Below are 19771 nucleotides of genomic sequence, written 5' to 3'. Positions count from 1 at the left end.
TTTAAGGAACGGCAGAGACCCATCCCGCGGCTGTGCCTCGGGGGCTGGGCAGGCAGCGCTCCGCAGCAGAGAGAAAAGTCACCAGCAAATCCCCCCCCCCCCAAACTTTCCCCTCTTCCCTGAGCACCTACCGGCTGAGCTCATGGTGCCACCCACGCGCCTCTCTTGCCTCCTCCTCGCCCCTTAAGCCCTAGCCCCCCGCGGAGCTGAAGAGGACAAGCCCATTGTGCCGCCGTGCTACTGCCGCAAGGCGCCCCCCGGCCGCTCCTCCATCAGGTCCCGCAGCTCCTCTCCGACTGAGCCCCGAGCAGCAGCCGCTTTCCCAGCCCTGCGCCGCGGTCTGGGCTGAGCAGCGCGCCCTAGCGGCCACGAGCCCCCAGCGCGGGATCACCGGGCAACGTTCCAAAGGCCGAGTTCTCGCCTGCCCCACCCCACGCCACAGGGAACCTGACGGGCTCCGCCAATCAGCGCAGCCCAGCCTAGAGCCCCCTCCCTTCCCGGAAGCGGGCGCCCGCGATGCCTGCTGGGAGTTGTAGTTTTCTCTGACCGAGGGCTGGACCGGGTGGGGAGCCGTCGCCGAGGGCTCATCGGACTCGGTTTCCCACAGTGCCCGGGGCGGGTGTCATGGCGAAGGATGACACCGGAGTTTGACGAAGAAGTGGTGTTTGAGGTGGGTGCGAGGCGGCTCCGAGGGCCGGGCCCTGGCTCCCGGGGCTTCGGCTGCGCTGGCGGCCCCTTGGGGATGGGCCTGCGGGCTGCGAGCGGGCACCGGCGGGCAGTCCAGGGATGGTCAGGCCGGCCTCGCCCGGCTGCAGCGCCCGGGTCAGTGCGTGGGAGGTGAGCAGGGGTTGGTATGGCGGGACCCAGGGTGGGGTGAGACCGGGGCACGCCGGGCTGGAGTGCTCTGTGTCGGTGCATGGGAGGTGGGCAGGGGTTGGCACCACCTCTGGCTGTAGTGCACCAGGTGTAGTGCAGCCGAAGGATGATGCTGAGGTGGGTTTGCTGGAGCAGCTCGAGCTCCATTGTGTGTGGTACTGACTTGGGAAGTGGGCAGTTGTAGTGGCCCAGTATGACCTAATGTCTGGAGTTGAGCTGTAAGGCTCGCATTTGGAAAAACCTTAACTCCATGCAGTTTGGATAACAAGCAGTGCACCTACCATAGGGGCTGGTGTTTTAGAAATACCTAATTAGATAAATTCAGATTGCAAAATCATATGGGAGATGCAATTAATTTGCTGTTGTAGCTGAGGTCTTAGTCTGGGAAACTGCTGTAGTACAGTTGTTGGAAAAGATTGGGAGCTACTGTAGCAGATGAAAGCAGAGCAAGATCCTTTAGTTTATGGTATCACTTCTGCACATGGTATCACTTCTGCACATGGTATCACTTTTGAACTATGAAGTTGGGCAGCTTATGTGTAGGACCACTTTTGTTTGATGCTGTACGTTTTTTATATTTTAATAATTTAAAATAAGTACAAAAATACTGTTTAAAATTAAACACATTGGTATGCGGTCAGGCTAATCTATTAATTTAGTTCTTCACCAACAGCAGTTACAAAAAGTAGGAAGTACTTGTTATCCACCATATATGTAAGGTTAGTAACAATACCATCCTTTAGGCTTGACTTCAGTGGGACTACACAATAAAACTAAGCACATGTGTATGTTGAATTCAGTGGAGCACTGCTGAATTGCAGGATCAGGAGCTCCTCCTCTGTATCTAATAAATCCTATTTATAAATCAACATAATTCTTACAAAAGTGTCCATGTAAATGCTATATCTATGTAATATCTACATCACCTACTGAAAGCTACTTTCTCTTCTGCATTTTGTAGTATTTGTGGAACTTGTGTCTGGCCTCTAGAAACTTTTCATTTACATAGCTGCATATTATGTTAGTTCTGTTAAGATACAGTAGCTAGTGTGGACCTGATATATTTATAAAGTAATGGTTAAACATATATGATGCATTTCAATGACAAAAGCAATAGCTAAATATTCTAGCATACACATTTCGCTCTGTGATGCTGAGAACCCTTCAATGCCAACTGGCAATGGGTTCATTGTTCTGTAACAGGTTTCAGAGTAGCAGCCGTGTTAGTCTGTATTCGCAAAAAGAAAAGGAGGACTTGTGGCACCTTAGAGACTAACCAATTTATTTGAGCATAAGCTTTCGTGAGCTACAGCTCACTTCATCTGATGCATAAAAGTGGAAAATGCAGTGAGGATGTTTTTATACACACAGACCGTGAAAAAATGGGTGTTTATCACTTCAAAAGGTTTTCTCCCCCCACCCCACTCTCCTGCTGGTAATAGCTTATCTAAAGTGATCACTCTCCTTACAATGTGTATGATAATCAAGGTAGGCCATTTCCAGCACAAATCCAGGGTTTAACAAGAACGTCTGGGCGATGGGGGTAGGAAAAAACAAGGGGAAATAGGTTACCTTGCATAATGACTTAGCCACTCCCAGTCTCTATTCAAGCCTAAGTTAATTGTATCCAATTTGCAAATGAATTCCAATTCAGCAGTCTCTCGCTGGACTCTGGTTTTGAACTTTTTTCTGTTGTAATATCGCAACTTTCATGTCTGTAATCGCGTGACCAGAGAGATTGAAGTGTTCTCCGACTGGTTTATGAATGTTATAATTCTTGACATCTGATTTGTGTCCATTTATTCTTTTACGTAGAGACTGTCCAGTTTGACCAATGTACATGGCAGAGGGGCATTGCTGGCACATGATGGCATATATCACATTGGTAGATGTGCAGGTGAACGAGCCTCTGATAGTGTGGCTGATGTGATGGTGTCCCCTGAATAGATATGTGGGCACGGTTGGCAACGGGCTTTGTTGCAAGGATAGGTTCCTGGGTTAGTGGTTCTGTTGTGTGGTGTGTGGTTGCTGGTGAGTATTTGCTTCAGGTTGGGGAGCTGTCTGTAGGCAAGAACTGGCCTGTCTCCCAAGATTTGTGAGAGCGATGGGTCGTCCTTCAGGATAGGTTGTAGATCCTTTATGATGTGTTGGAGAGGTTTTAGTTGGGGGCTGAAGGTGACAGCTAGTGGCATTCTGTTATTTTCCTTGTTGGGCCTGTCCTGTAGTAGGTGACTTCTGGGTACTCTTCTGGCTCTATCAATCTGTTTCTTCACTTCAGCAGGTGGTATAGTAGTTGTAAGAATGCTTGATAGAGATCTTGTAGGTGTTTGTCTCTGTCTGAGGGGTTGGAGCAAATGCGGTTGTATCGTAGAGCTTGGCTGTAGACAATGGATCGTGTGGTGTGGTCAGGGTGAAAGCTGGAGGCATGGAGGTAGGAATAGCGGTCAGTAGGTTTCCGGAATAGGGTGGTGTTTATGTGACCATCGCTTATTAGCACCGTAGTGTCCAGGAAGTGGATCTCTTGTGTGGACTGGTCCAGGCTGAGGTTGATGGTGGAACAGTTTCCATAGGAGGAAAGATTGAAAAGGCTGCGACTGTTCAGCTTAGAAAAGAGATGACTAAAGAGGGATATGATAAAGGTCTATAAAATCACAAAGGATATGGAGAAAGTGAATAGGGAATTATTTACTCTTTCACATAACACAAGAATTAGGGGTCACCTGATGAAATTAATAGGGAGTAGGTTTAAAACAAACATAAGGAAGTAGTTCTTCACACAAAGCACAGGCAACCTATGGAACTCATTGGCTGGCGATGTTGTGAAGGCCAAAAGTATAACTGTTAATAAAATAATTAGATAAGTTATTGGAGGATAGGTCCATCAATGGCTATTAGCCAAGATGGTGAGGGATGCAATCCCATGCTCCAGAAGCTGGACCTGGACGATAGGGGATGGATCACTCAAAATTGCCCTGTTGTGTTCATTCCTTCGGAAGCATTGGCATTCTTATGTACTGTCAATGAATCTATATGCTAAAATTGGAAACATTAGAGTAGTTAATTGGGCTTAGATATTCAGGTGCTTTTTAAAATGAATTTGTAATTTGGATTCAGTTTTCCTTAATGTTGGGAAATTTTTACAAACCTCACAAAAACATAGGACTGACTTACGTGTTCTGATTAAGGCTACGTTTTAGTCACGGGTATTTTTAGTAAAAGTCACGGGCAGTGAACAAAAATTCACATCCCATGACCTATCCTTGACTTTTACTAAAAATACCTGTGACTAAAATTTGGGCAGAGGGCTGCAGGTGCTCCGGGGGTGTGTGTGTCAGGGGATGCCACAGGTGCTGGGAGAGGTGGCCTGGGACCCACCGCTGGTGCTGGGTTGGGGCGGAGGGGTGCCAGGCTTTGGTGTGTGGCCCGGGACCCTTGCTGGTGCTGGTGGGGGGAGAGTTGGCGGGGCTGGCAGGGGCTCCTTACCCGGCTCTGTGCCCATGCAGCTCATAGGCGGCGGAGGGGCACAAGCGCCAGCTTCCGAAGCTCCCATTGGCCGGGAACTGCAGTGCAGAGCGCCCCTCCGCTGCCTAGGAGCTGCAAGACCGTGCCCTCACCCTGAGTTAAGCGTCCCTCCCCACACCCCTTAACCCCCTGCCCATAGCCCTGAGCCCCCTCCCACACACCAAAACTGTTGCTGGTGCTAGCCCAGGAGCTGCCCACCTCGGGCATCCCTGAGCCAGCACCAACTGCTGCAGAAGTCACTGAGCTGAGAAAGTCACAGAATCTGTGACTTCTGTGACCTCCGTGACAGAATCGCAGCCTTAGTTCTGATGTAAGTGTGTCCTATTTCTTGTTACAATGCATGTGTACAGGTTTGTTTATATTGAGATACACATTAAAGCACATACACAATACACAATAATTTGCCATTCTAAATCTCACTTTACAGGAACAATTCAGTATGTGTCAATTTTTCAAAAGAGTTTATCACCCAGCACCTCCTAAATCTGGCTGCAAAGAAATACTGCAAAGAAATACAGAAATAATAAGATCCATGTTACCACATTACACCAATTTGGGTCTGTTTTTTTTTCGTTTGGGGTTTGCGTTTTTTTAAATGCTCTCAGACCATTTAGGCACAAAATTAAAATGTTGTGGCTTCTTTCTGTGAAGAAACGAATAATTTTTTTAATTGCTGAAAACATTTTTATTTAAGTGACCAGAAAGTAACCAGAAATGGTCCCTTAACTTACTGGTTCGTGCTGTGTAAAATGCAGTAAGTAAATAAACATTAAAGGGTGGAAAAGAAACAATTTTAAAATTATCAGTTTGAAGTTTTTTATGAAGAGCATCAGATTGATTACTTGCAGTTGTACTACAGCATTGTTTTTCTTTATACACAAATCTTGATTTCTCCCAGGCTATCATCTCTAACTTTTTCCTTCAGGAAGTTCAATGAAAAGGTGGTGTTAACTTGTACTTTTGATTTGTCTCAAAAATAGTATCACAGCACTCAAGTTTTAAAAATAATAATTTTATGATAGGAATATAAAGTATGTAGAATATGATGGTACCCCAGAAGGCACCCAATAGTTATGTCATTTTACAGGATTGCCGCAATTGGGTTTATTACTCTTTGCCAGTTAGTCATTGAATCTGCTGATTTTTCACTATTTCAGTAACACTGCTTAATATTTTAGTATGAGTGGCAGCAACTGCTCTGTTTAAAGTTACATTATATTTCTATTCTAGCACAAATTTCATTACTTTGAGAATTTCAGCTTTCAGACTGAAATTTTTGATATGTGATCTCTGAAGGTAAATTTTTAGGAACATCTGAGTGGAAAAATACTTACCCTGTTTTTTTTGTTTTTTAAAGTGCGACTTTTCTTTGAACAACTCTAAAGCTTAAAAAAGCTGTGGGTTAAAAGTTGGAATTTAGAATGGATGTAGCACTCACTGAGGGGAAGTGCCTATGGTTGTTCTGAAGAAAACTGGTTTTGGTGTGAGTGAGTTAGGAGCCTTTGAAAAATTTTGTAATATGCATAGCTAAGAATTATTCACTGTACGTGCATGTGTGGCTGATTGTGGCAGTCTGTTCCTCAAAGCAGCACCCCGGAACCCCCATATTCACCACTATCATATAATAATATCTGTCTTACAAAGTATGCCTTGTTGAGGTATCATTTTAAAGGTCTTGATCTTTTGAACATTAATATCCTGTTGGATTGTATGTGCTATCATTATATATGAAGTTTTGCTATGTGTGTGTTACTGAAATATGTTGTGAGGTTGGGAACACCCACAACCAGCCTTTCAGGTACAACAGTGGAATAGCCAGATGCATTGATGGCCCATTAAAGGGAATCCACTCCTGATGGCTGTCCCAGAAAACTTCTCAGGGAGAACACATAGACAATGGTGACTGCCTGATCCCCACATCAAACGATCTTTCCGGCAAGCTGGAAGAAACTATAAAAGAGGGGAAGTGACATCATGACTTGGCCTCACTACCCCCACAACTCAACACCTGGAAACACATCTGGAGGACAAAGACTTTGAACTCGGGAAGGTGGTACCAGTCTGGAAAGGAGTCCCAGGCTGTGTACTGAGGAACTATACCATCTGTCAGGGTGGGTCGCTGCTTGATTCAAATCCTGTTTAGTTTGTGGAACTCAGAGTGCGAATTTGTTTATTTCTTAGGTAATCAACTTTGATCTCTATGTTTGCTACTTATAATCACTTAAAATCTATCTTTATATAATTAATACATCTGTTTTATATTTTACCTAAAACAGTGTGTTTTGGTTGATGTGCTTGGGAAATCTCAGCTCAGTTTACAAAGGCTAATGTGTGTCCTCTCCACATTGAGGAAGGGGTGGACTAGGCAATGAACTTACACTGGTCAGGCTTCTGACCAGGACAAGATGGTACAATTCTGGGGTGCAAGGCTGGGGAGATGGGGGGAATTGGCTGGAGCTTCTCTATTGTTGGTTCATGAGTAGCTGGCAAAGCATTCATGTCACCCAGCTGAGTGTGTCCCTGCCTGTGGATGTTTGTAAGTGTAGTACCTGCCAGAGGTTTATAGCTTGTCACAGCATCACAGTGTGAGAGGAATACCCCAGGTTGGTGGGACAGAGGGCTCAGGTTTCAGCCTAGGGACTCCATCACACTGATTTAGCTGTGTAGCGAAATATATTGCTGTGAATTAATAGGGACATCTGGGTCTGAAGTCAGGATTCTTGCACATTTTATAAAGTGTAGAAGGCTTCTGCTCTTTGTAAGGTCTGGAGGGAGTCCTCTTCTGTTGCACCTTAGGAGCTCTGCATCGCCTCAGGTTTTGAGGAATGGGACACTATCTTGTTGTCCATGTAAGGTATTAGGGAAAGGATATTTTAGTGATATCTTTCTTATCTAACTGTGACATACCCAGGGTACAATCCAGACTAATGAGTCGCTGTGTCACCCCGTCCTCTAACCTTGGGTGCCCTTTACAAAGCTTTGCTGTTGTGGCCTCCAGTCTGAACTGCTCACAAACAGCCTCCAGCATGCAAGTCACTCCCAGCTATGTCTCTGTGTGTGCTGCAGCTAGCCAGCCACACCTTGGCTCTCACCAGCCTCGGTTATATTGCAGGATAACTCCTACGCACCCCTTCTAGATTTCCTCCACCCCCGAAATGTAGGTCCTGTACTGCCCAGCCTTTTCTGGACAATGCAAGCTTATATAAAGTCTGTCATTTTATTAATAGAAATGATATTCGCACACCTTGTTTCCCCTAAATGGAATTTCCCAGGCACTTTGCTTCAAACACACTGGATTAGATAAAACAATAAAACAAGTTTATTAGCTGCAAAGAGAGCAATATTAAGTGAGTAGGAATAATGAGGCATAAAAGTCAGAAATGGTTACAAGAAATATAAAGCTGTCAAGGTTCCTTCCCCACTCCGAAGTCTAGCATACAGATGTGGGGACCTGCATGAAAACCCCCTAAGCTTATTTTTACCAGCTTAGGTTAAAACTTCCCCACGGTACAAACTATTTTAGCTTTTGCCCTTGGACTTTATTGCTGCCACTACCAAGCGTCTAACAAATATATAACAGGGAAAGAGCCCGCGTGGAAACGTCTTTCCCCCCGAAATCCTCCCCAAACCCTATACCCCCTTTCCTGGGGAAGGCTTGATAAAAATCCTCACCAATTTGCATAGGTGAACACAGACCCAAACCCTTGGATCTTAAGAACAATGAAAAAGCAATCAGGTTCTTAAAAGAAGAATTTTAATTGATGAAAAAGTAAAAGAATCACCTCTGTAAAATCAGGATGGTAAATACCTTACAGGGTAATCAGATTCAAAACATAGAGAATCCCTCTAGGCAAAACCTTAAGTTACAAAAAGACACAAAAACAGGAATATACATTCCATTCAGCACAACTTATTTTATCAGACATTTAAACAAAACAGAATCTGACACATATCTAGCTAGATTACTTACTAAGTTCTAAGACTCCATGCCTTTTCTTTTCCCGGCAAAAGCATCACACAGACAGAGAGAACCTTTGTTTCTCCCCACCTTCCAGCTTTGAAAGTATCTTGTCTCCTCATTGGTCATTTTGGTCAGGTGCCAGCGAGGTTATCCTAGCTTCTTAACCCTTTACAGGTAAAAGGGTTTTTCCTCTGGCCAGGAGGGATTTTAAAGGTGTTTACCCTTCCCTTTATATTTATTACAAAAGCTAAAACAACTAGTGCCTAACTTAGCAAAGTATGTTAAATTCAAAGCATGGTTTTCTCACCACATGCTCTCAGCAGTCTTGACCAGACGTTTTAGGTCAGAACCCCTTCTGCAGTTCACTGGCTGCTTCCTTTGTCCTTTATGGTGCAGTGAATTGATGGACAGAGAGAGAGGAGGGGTCCTTGGGGTGTTTGTCCCTCCCTTTTTATAGTGTCAGTCCACCCTTGGAAAATATTTCCAGCTGAGATTCTGGCGACAGAGAATCTATAGAAAAGAATATTTTCTGCTGCTTTTCCTCATCTGTTGGAGCTTCTTTTGTTTCCTTTCTGCTTGCTGACTCCGTTTACTGCTTAAATACAAATAAAAACTCTGAACTCTTATTCTAGATCTAGTGGATGTCTGTTCAGCAATACGACTTTAATTCTGTCTAGTCTAGTATTCACTGTTAATTTATTCAGAATCCCCAAATTAGATAATACAACTTCGTACCAGACTTAATTGTTTTATGTAACTGATATAATCCTGTCCCCTCTTCAACCTCAAAGTTTGGAGGAGGGAGTAAAAACATTCTGTGATGGGATGTATAAAGCCCGCACTGGGAATGAAAAGGTTAAGGAACAACTCTGGGCCCAGACAACCCCACCCAGCTGCCCCTACAGAGCCTACTCCAGTGGGACTTAAAAGGTGCCCATACTGTTCAGAAGGGAGCTGGCCAGGCAGGGAGAAGAACCTGGCCTTGGGAGCTCCTGAGGAAGGACGCAGAAGCTGCTCCTCTGCGAAGAGAGGAACCGACCCACTAGGACAGGGGTTCTCAAACTGGGGGCCACGACCCCCCCCGGGGGTCGTGAGGTTATTACATGGGGCGTCAGGAGCTGTCAACGTGCACCCCAAACCCCACTTTGCTTCCAGCATTTATAATGGTGTTAAATATATTAAAAAAGTGTTTTTAATTTATTAGGGGGGTCACACTCAGAGGCTTGCTGTGTGAAAGAGTCACCAGTAAAAAAAGTTTGAGAGCCGCTGCGCTAGAATCAGGCAGACTAAAGGCATTGTGTTTGTTTTGTGTTATCTTGATTATAGACTGAAAAAGCTTGAACTATAGAGTGTATGTCTGAAAGTGCATAGGAAGTGGCCCTACAAGTAAATGATGTAGGAAGTGGCCGAGGGAGGACTGTCTTAAGGTGCTCCGGGGTGCCTGACCTTGGCTACTCTCAGATGGCCCTGGGCCAGAGTCTGGTACAGTGGGAGGGCCTGGGCTCCCCTACTACCCTCTAACCACTATGTGCCACCTCCATCAAGTGCCAACTGTTACACATCCATACAACCAAAGTGTAAGATTTCTTTTTCTCCTATCACAGTTCAGATCCCAGAGGAAAGTCTATTCTATATCAAAAAGAAGTTTTGGAAGCTGGGTCCAGAGGACCAAAGGTACAGAGAATCAAAACCACAAATCAAAGTTCACAGCTCAAGCCTCATTTTATAATTGAACACTAACCCCCTGAACTGGGAGGAAGTTTGGCTATGCAGTGAGATTTTGAACATGCAAGTTCACATCTGGAACTCCACCCATTGAAAAGATCTTGCATTTGAGCTATATATTTTAGTTCAGACCTATTCCTAATACAGACAGACTCATACACCTTGGAAAATAGATATCTGTGTGCAGAAAAGAAATCTGTAGGACTGGGAGGAAACTCTGTCTTCTTGCAGGAGTGGAAGAAACCCACCACCAGAAATGAGTCCTTGTGACAGGGCATACAACTCCCGCACCAGTAAGGAAGGAGTTAAGTAGTTGCCCTGGGTCCAGGCAGCCCCACCCCACCACTCCTGCAATGTATGCAGAGCTTAGAGGAGGAACTCAAAAGGAGGGCAGGCCAGCTCAATTGAGGTGGATAGTGGAAGGGAACAGACCTGTGCTCTGAGCTCTTGGGAAGGAGCACCGCAGGAGCTCTTGTTAACTGAGGCCTGCCAATACTGACTTGACCAAGCCTGCAAAGGAGGGGCTGATGATTATTTTTGAAGGTCAGAAACTTTGTTGTTCAGTTCTTTAATTTACCCTGTGGGGAAAAAGGGGACTCCAGTAGGAAGTGATCCGGGGAGGCAGTTGCATAGCACCCCAAGGTGTAGGACCTTGCTGCCAATCATTGAGCCCTGGATCAGAGCCCAAAGGAAATAGTGGGCCCAGTTTCCCCAAATAATCCCTAAAGAGGTGACAACGGTAGGAGTCTATCCTCAGCAGGCAACCAAACTGGAGAAGGCTCTAGACACACAAGGGTCCAGACCCCAAGTCCCTGACCTAAGAAGAAGGCCCCAAAGCTCTTTCAGGCATCCAAAGACTTACTTTCTTTCATGGGCTGGAATGTGTGACCTGGCCAGATGGCTGAGTCACTGCAGGGCCAGATCACGGCTATCAACAGGAGTTCCAGGAAAGAAGAGGATTTGCCAAGTCCTGCCTGACCACTGGGTGGCGCTGGTGGTAAATGACCCTCTTCACAGTCTTGAAAACAATGGATAAAAGAATGCCATACCATAGAATGTATAGAATATCCAAAACCACATTTAATTCAAGCAAAGCCTGTAAATCATGATATAAACTGCCATCAATTTTCTTTTCCTGTAGAAATATAAGGCCTATTCTGTAATCTGAAAAATTTGAGTCTATTCCATCTCTTTTGCAGCTTTCAAGAAATCCAAAAATATTTATACCTTGAGAAGCTAGACAAATATGCCAAATATCATAGGTTCAAGAAGAACACTGTGATGGCTACACTTCAAGCATCCAGCCAGGAAACTACATGGTGTTGATTGACATGGTGGAAGCGCAGCTTTGACATTTTGATATTCATTTGTCACAGAAAGCTTATTGGATCCTAGTGAAATTCAGAAAAATCCTAGTGTAAGGCTCTACCTTTTCATGGTATAATGGAGCAAGCTTTAATTCACCCCCTTTGAAGATGTACATGTTTTCTACATAGATAAAATAGCCATGCACATGTGCAGCACAGCTTTCCTTTGGTTAAAATGTTGGTTAAACTGCAATTAGTGGATAAAGTGAATTTTTGAATCCCTCATCACTTGTTCAGTCAAAACCAGTTTTTACCAACCCACTCAGACTATTCCCAATGAAAGTTGTTTCCCACCCAGTTTCAGCTGTGCTAGAACAGGTGTTTGTTTTGTTTTTAAAACAAGTCAAGATTTTTTTTATTACTGTGGGGAAAGTCTACACTACCCGCCTCTCATTCAAAAATCCCTGAAATCTGTTAGGCTCACAGCTTCAAAAGAGTTCTCTTTTTGACAGAAACCAAACATAGAAATCTTCAGCCAGAAGGAGTCTCAAGGTTAGAAGGGATGGAAATCTTAACAATAGCAGTTGAGAGCACACGAACTATAATAGTCTTATGATGTCATAGAACTGGAAGGGACCTCAGTAGGTCGCTTTATGGTGACACCACATACTAGAAAGGATAAGGAAGAAATAATCTTGCTCTCTTCCCATTTTATAAACCCATTGCAGGATTCCATAACAAAATAAAGCCAACTTAAAATTTACACTTCCGTAAAAAATGTGTTACCGACCATTCTCACAAGCATCATCTAAGATTATGATAATTGAAAGAAGGGAAAAATTATTTTTCTCCCATTTTGTTTACTTCATGCATTTGACCGTGTTTTGTGTGCATTCGGTTTTCATGGTTTCTCTTTTTCTAGGCAGTCATTTCGCCCTGTTTGTGTGGACCTTTCACACAGCAATAGGGAGAGAAAATAAGGTAAATACAAGTTTTAAATATTAGAAAATGTGATTCTAATACCACAAAAATTGGCGGAGGATTCAGAGGCATGTTTAGTACTTGAACTATTTTAACTCACGGTCTGAAATTGACTAGCTATTAAGCTGAATTTCCTACAAGTAGACTCTCAAAGGGAAGAGAGATGGGAAAAATGTTAGAGGTATATATAAAAATCTAAAATGTATTCGGTATTATTCCTTGTCTCGTTCCCTCTCAGAAACAGTCAACAGTAATGTAACCTGAGCTCTTTCTCTCAAGATTTCTTATACAATCAAAACTACACACTGTGCAATCCATTGGGACACCTAGCCCTCATGGGCTGCAAAGGTTAGCAGTTAGTAGACTCTGCTTGTTGCTAAATTAAACATTTTGGCATATAGTTCTGTAACTTTTCTGTGCTTATAGTATATTGGTTGTATTTCAGATGTGAATGAAATGGTTCATATTCTAGTTAAATCAAATTCAGAAACCCCCTGAAAAAAACTGTTTCTGTGTTCTTGAAGTAGACAATTGAGAATCCATCTTTAGCTCTTTGGCTGCAGATATTACATATCCTCCTAGATGTGTGCTTTTTGAAAAATGCCTGCCTTGAGGCACTAGGTCAGGTAACAGCAGTTTGGGGCCCTGCAAGATATTTCCTGCTTGGCTGTTTAACCTTCCAGAAAGCTTCTGCTGGTGTTTTTTTTGTTTTTTTGGCTCTTTGTTTTGCCAACCCTCCTATGTTTTGTAATAGCTTATATTTTGCAGCACAGGATCTCTATTATATCCTAACAATGATACCAGTGTGTTAGACCTCAATCCTCAGGGATCAAATTTTGGGGAGGAGAGAAATAATGGTGCTCTCCCAAGTGCTACCAACACATCTGCTTCCTTGCAACACCATGGTGAGACAGCACTCACAGTACATTCCCTTATAAGGACATGTCTACACTGCAAACTTAAGTCGACCTATGTTAGGTAGACTTACAGTCAGAGCAGTAATTACTGCAGTGGTTCATGTCCACACTACCCTCTTGTTGGTGGCACGCATCCTCACAAGAAACACTTCCACTGACTTAAGAGGGGCAGTGTGGGAGGCTGAGATCCTGGTGTCTTGGCTCCCTGCTCCCCTCTGGGAGCCTGCTTGTCCCCCAGGCTCCCTGCCAGGAGCACAGCTGCCCTCCTGGGCTCTCAGCTCCCTGCTTCCTGCCGTGAGCTCAGCAGCTGCCTTGGTTCCCAGCAGGGAGCTCTGCGCCCAGAATCTGGACAGTTGTTGGGCTCCCAGTGGGGAGCTGGGAGCCAGGTTTTCTTGTCAATTGCATGGCTCCAGCACAGAGCCCTGAAATTGACAAGAATGACAGCCAACAGCCCATGTAAATAATCCTCAGTCTATGTACGGACACTGCGTCACCCTAAATTACACCGACGTAAGCCCTACACCTCTTTTGGAGGTGAAGTTATTATGTTGGTGTAGCAGGGCACTTACATCAGTAGCAGCAAAGCTGTAGTGTAGTCACTGACATAATTAGGTCGACTTAACTCTGTAGTGTAGACCAGACCTTAATCATCATAATGGGATTGTCCCTCTTTCTTCTCATGTGTTTTGCTTAATAGTGAAATTGATAACAATGTTGAAATTTAATTGATTGTTGGGATTCAGAGTTAATACCAACTGAGATGGATAAGGGAAGGTCACACCTCAGAGCTATTGTTTAATGCTGTCTGCAGACTCAGAAGGTGTTACGTTGGTTTAGACTGACTCCGGTTTAAAAAAAGTTCAGCTCATCGAGCTACTGCAAACTAGCCAGTGGCTTCTTACTCAGTTGAGTTTTGCTCATGTAAGGAATATGGGGTTGGATGTTTGCACATTCCTAAACTTCCTGCATCAAGCCCCAGGTACAGATTTTGGGAACATCCAGCAGTATCCTCCTTTACCTGCCTCTGTTCCTTTTGCCCTCTATCAATGCTGCACTTAGCACTTTTTGTTATACTCTTTTACTTATGATTCTCCACTTATGTCTTTGTCATGAAAGCTTCAGACTGTACCCTGCAGCCCCTGTTTTAAGTGGGGAAATAGTATTGTGGCCTCAGTGCTAATGAATATGAGAGCTCTGTCTTGTATTCCTTAAATATACATTATCTTAACATTTCTTTATAAGGTACTTCTGTGGTGGCAATAACATGCAGCTACTTGCAGAATCTGTGTAAGGAAAAATTCCAAGAGCTTTATCTTCTCACAGTTACAATGGTGTGGAACTTACTTAACCCTTTCAGTGCAGTTAGACACACCATATAATTGAGGTATGTTGTATATCAGAAATTTTCCTGGAATAATGAGAGGAAAGGTAAATGGATCCAAGGACTGCTTTGGATGCTGCATTTAAGCTATATATTGCTTTAGCTTTTCTGCTGAAGTACTGAAGAAACAAAGTACTATATACTACCCATTACAGACAAAATGGAGTAGTAAATTTAAATGACTTTCTTTCGCTGTCTCAAAATCATTGTCTGATATTAGCTTTGTGTTGTGAGCGATTTGCTGGATGACAATCAAATCAAATGAGATGATTACCAGCCAACAGAGTATGACCAATACTTTTAAATACTGTTGCTTGGAAAGCCTTTTTAATGGCTTTTATCTAATGTTGAAGTGCAGTAATTCTTTTAAGCAGTATCTTTTTAAAAGCTTTTAACAATCCGTCGTCCGCTTCTCCCTTCCCCCAGTTATAAAGCAACATTAGAGAGGAAAAATTGCGCTGTCCTGGTAAGTTTCAAACTGCTTCTACTGATGCTGCCCGGAAAATGCTACTGTGCAGGAGCACAGGTGCAGTTACATTGACTGTTACTTCTCATCTTCTGCGTGGGTCACCCTGGAGGCACAAGTGGAAAGAAACAGGGAGGTGGGAGAGATTCTCACATGGGAAGAGTATAGGGGAGAGCAATGGAATTCCCTTTTCCGGGAGACAAAGACTGCACTCTCTGTGAGTTTTTAACTTTTTTTTTTAATATAGACTTAAAAATTAATTGTTTTGCTTTGGGTTTGGCCACTGCTCATTTTGGCCTTTGCTGTCACTACAGTGAAAATGCAGTAATGTTTTTATTGAGGGTGCTTTTAAAGGCTGTACTCAAGGTGATGTAATCTCTGGTAGCGTTCTTTTCACATAGCAGCATCTTCAGCTTTGGAGGAAAGCATTCCAGTGTTTTAAGAAAAGCTCTTAAAACATGTTAGTCTGGAGAAGGTATTAAATGTTATTTTAAAGTGATATTGCTCAGTTAGCTAAATCTTAAAATTAAAGATTGGGACTGGAGAAGATTTTTCTGGGTAGTAAAATTGTGGTAATAGAAAATGTTAGTTTTATCGAAGAGCCCTCATATTTTAGAGATTTACTGGAGAAACCCTGAGTCATTTGCCTCATGATGCATCAGCAGAAATAACCTGATTTTAGTTGCTATTGTAATAAGTCAAGGAAAGCTTTTAGCATGGTAGTTTCATTTGTTATTACTATGTTGTTTGTCATAATTTGCAAAGAACACTGTAGTGCTATGTGGTTATTATGAAAAGCTACAGTAGATTTATGTATTGTTGGGGAGACAGCTCACCTCTGATTTACTGTCTGCTTTCTGGAACTAGGAAACTCCCTCCTGTAATAATCTTCCTGTCACACAACGTTGCACAATTGTTGGATTTCTTATCTGCCTTCAATTTTTACGTTTATTTATTATTCATTTTTTACTGTAGGCTTAATCTGAGTTTCAGTTGCACACAAGACTCAGAGTTGGTCTTCTCAGTTTAGACCAGGGGTTCTCAAACTGGGGGTCGGGACCCCCTCAGGGGGTCGGGAGGTTATTACATGGGGGGGGGGGGTCATGAGCTGTCAGCTTCCACCCAAGTCCTGCTTTTCCTCCAGCATTTATAATGGTGTTAAATATATTAAAAAGTGTTTTTAATTTATAAGGATGGGGGTCACACTCAGAGGCTTGCTATGTGAAAGGGATCACCAATACAAAAGTTTGAGAACCACTGGTTTAGACAGTGTTTAACCAACTCATTGCTGGTGACAGCAAACATGGCTTGCACTTGACTGCGTGGGACAAATTAGAATGGAAAGAGAGGCAACACATCAGTGTGAGTTACATATGTGCATCAAAGGAATATAAAAGTTTCTTGGTAATCCTAGAATTGTTTTCAATTTCCAACACACACTACTTGCAGTTATCACAGTAAAATTACCTTTTTCATGCATGTAATACTCAATGTTTTATGATTACAGCAATGTATACCTACTGAACCTTGACATGTTCAAGCAAACCATTGAGCAAGAATCAGAGGTTTAACTATTCTTAAAATATGTTTAAAAGTAAGTTTGCTCTCCGTTTTCAGGGGCAAAGAGGGAACAAGTGATTTAGAAAGTCTTAGTGAGTGGCCTGGAAGTAGAAGAACTTCACAAACAAATACACCTTGTATTAGAATCTAGTCCTAAAATAAACCCTACTCCCATTGAAGTGAAGATTATTATATTACTATTTACCCTACATTGTCTATAGTCCCATTGGAAACTAGAGATATTGTGACAGGCACACTGTGCAATTGAACATATAAAAATAAATAATAAACAATGTAAAATAATTTCTCCTGAAGTTTTGTATCTGAAACACTGCAACATCCTGTTACTTATGGTAACCAGAAAATGAAATTAAGAAACAAAAATGATACTGACTACTCTAGTTTTTGTCCAGGCTGAGAAAAATGCGAAAGTGTAAATGATCAAAAATAAAGTTTTAAAAATACTTTCATTTTTAATAATCTAAGTCTGTGTTAGCTGTAAGGAATATTTTTAATATTTTAATTTGACATGTCCCTTTTAGGTCACCCCATTTTAGATGATCATCTAACATTTTGACATGAAGAAGGCTCTCTCTCAAAAGCGAATAAAATTTGTAAAATTACAACCTGATGCTAAGTGCAAGGATGGACTTTGTGATTTGTCCCAGGCTATCAGAATACAAGCCCAGTGGTTGTTACCCATAATATGGGAAATCATCAACACTTTTTTTTTTCACTGATGCAGGATCTTTTTTTTTCTCTCTTGATTTATTTACAAGAAGCAATGTACAAAATCCATAGAGGGGATGGTGGGAGGAAGAAGAGAAAGACCCCAGGAAGCAAACTGTTTTATTTCAACATGGCTATTTTAGGTGAAAGCATCTCAGCCTAACACTGATATTGAATGAAAACATTAACCAAAAGAAGCTCTTAACAATAACTCCCATGGCTGAAAGTGAGAGAGAGAGAGTATGTGTATGTATGTAAACTTTGGTGTTCCCTTTGCATAAAATTAAATGAGTGAGAAGTGTTGTTTAATTATCTGAGTTAGAACTTGCATTATCATGAAGATAGATTGAGAGATTTAGTTACTGATTTTTTAAAAAGCTTCATGAAGATGAAAAATGCTATGTAAGTAATAAAGACAATATTTCTGTCTCTCTTGAAGGGGCACAATCTATATAAGAGGATCCCATTTTAACAGGATCCCATTCTAATGATGAAGTTGCACAAATGATGGGTTTTGGAATCTTTCATCAAAATACTGAAAGCTTCATGTGTATGTTCCCACACAAGAAATGTACTCCTCAGCTTTATAATTCCCTTACTAGATTTTCTAGCTATTACCTGGTTAAAATGTGTCATTTGGGGAGAGTGGGGGAGATTCTCTACAGGCTGGTACAGAAATCCCAGACAAGTTATACAAACCCTATAACTGTCCAAGTGACAGATTGGTCAGTATCATTTAAAATCAGACCATATCTAGGTCATTTCCCTCACCCCCATAAATGCATTCTTACCATTAGTGGTATCTCTAGTAGCACAAGTGTCATCTTTGAATGTTATGGGTGAGAGGACTGGGAAGCTGAAACGTTTTGCCACACGTACTGTGAATGAGAGCATGCATTAACTCATTATGATTCTTACCACTCTTCTCCCAGTGGCCTCACCCCTCCAGGCCTATTCGTTGCTTGTCCTTTGACATAGCCTGTAATCTTTTAATGGATACTCACTATAAAGCGGTGCTAAATTCTTTTTTTTTACTTAAAATTAATGGGACTTCTTAGCCATTGGATTGCTCCGGGAGGTTGTCCAAGCTAATGGAAACTGACAGATCCACCCATAATGGACACATAATAAAAAAACCTTCAAGAAGTGCACCAGAAGGAACTCTAATGAAACTCAGTGCAATCAAAAAAATATGATCTGTATTTTACACTGGTTATTGTCAAAACACAATAGAGCAATGGTTCTCAACCTGCGATCCACAAACCCCTGGGGGTCTGCGGACAGTGTCTAAGGGCTCCGTGAAAGACATGAAAGACAAAAATGACTTAACAGAATTCAACTGTGTATAAGGGGAATAGATTCTCAAAGGATCTGCAATTCCATTTGAAATTTTTTAGGGGTCCACAAATGAAAAAAAGTTGAAATCACTGCAATAGAGGACAGAGAGTTTTAAAAAGCACCTAAATCCCATTGTCCAGTGACTTACATACTTAAGAGCTTTTCTCATTGAAATTCAAAGTGAAGATTATTATATTATTATTTATTACTATTTTTACTGAAAATAAACTGGATTATACAGAAAATATATCGTTTAAAACTAGCTACAACGTTTTGATAATGTGGGTGTGAATTGAGTTACAAAAGAAGAATTCAGTTACCCTTTATGTAGTGCCTCACCTATTAAATATAGAGCGTAATATCTTACCTAGACTTTCCTGTCTCTGGTGGGTAGAGTATCTGGAAGTAGTGTGATAGGAATTTTTATACCCTTTGCCTCCCTTCCCTCCTTTTCTTTGGGAACTGCCAGTCAATCCAGATGACATCAGACCAGTTGCTGCGATTAGTTTATTTAAAATGATCTCCCTCTGGGATCATTCCCTTTCATGCTATGCACATTTGAAGTGACATCATACTGTCAGAATAAAAATATCTCTTTCCTTGTTCCTTGAAGGTAAGTAGTTTTCAGTCTTTTGTTTCATACTGAAAACTTCCTCTGTGATAAATGTGGGTCAGTAATTAAAGATCTAGTTCACATTTCCCATCCATTTAATTGGTTTATTCCAAACCTGGGCTCAGTCCATCCGCAGTGACTATGTCTACACTAGAGGATTTTAGCAACAAAATCCCACCTGTGGTGGCGCTGGTTCAGCTTCACAGATGAGGGCCCGATAGTAAACTAGGGCTACGCCTACACTGTACTTTTGTGGTTAAAACTTTTGTTGGTCAGGGAGTGTGAAAAAAACAAACCCCTGACCGACAAAAGTTTTGACGACGAAAAGCTCCCAGCAACAAAGCTACCGCCTCTCATTGGGGGTGGTTTTATTTTGTCTGGAGGAGAGCTCTCTC

General features: G+C 42.3%; 2 protein-coding genes across 8 annotated transcripts in view; one reads left to right on the top strand and one right to left on the bottom strand.

The window, feature by feature from the left end:
* The window catches only part of FGD6 (FYVE, RhoGEF and PH domain containing 6), a 105005-nt gene extending 104630 nt beyond the window's left edge, over positions 1-375 (bottom strand). Inside the window, exon 1 of one of the 2 annotated variants that reach the window (XM_075124278.1) lies at positions 132-375. In XM_075124278.1, the coding sequence (XP_074980379.1) occupies positions 132-144 (13 nt within the window). In that variant the 5' untranslated portion in view covers positions 145-375. The remainder of the gene's footprint in view (positions 1-131) is intronic. The other variant, XM_048835541.2, reaches the window with a different exon arrangement.
* A 175-nt stretch (positions 376-550) lies between these two features.
* The window catches only part of VEZT (vezatin, adherens junctions transmembrane protein), a 100930-nt gene continuing 81709 nt past the window's right edge, over positions 551-19771 (top strand). For 4 of the 6 annotated variants that reach the window (XR_012666424.1, XR_012666423.1, XM_075124275.1 and 1 more), the window contains exon 1: positions 551-670. Coding sequence is in view for 4 of the 6 variants with exons in the window: in XM_075124275.1 (XP_074980376.1) it covers positions 635-670 (36 nt within the window). In the remaining 2 variants the exon portion in view is untranslated. The other 2 variants (XM_048835554.2, XM_048835548.2) reach the window with 2 other exon arrangements.

The sequence above is a fragment of the Caretta caretta genome, chromosome 1 (genome assembly GCF_965140235.1).
Source record: "Caretta caretta isolate rCarCar2 chromosome 1, rCarCar1.hap1, whole genome shotgun sequence".
Classification (NCBI taxonomy): domain Eukaryota; kingdom Metazoa; phylum Chordata; order Testudines; family Cheloniidae; genus Caretta; species Caretta caretta.
This window is presented reverse-complemented; position numbering and strand designations above follow the sequence as displayed.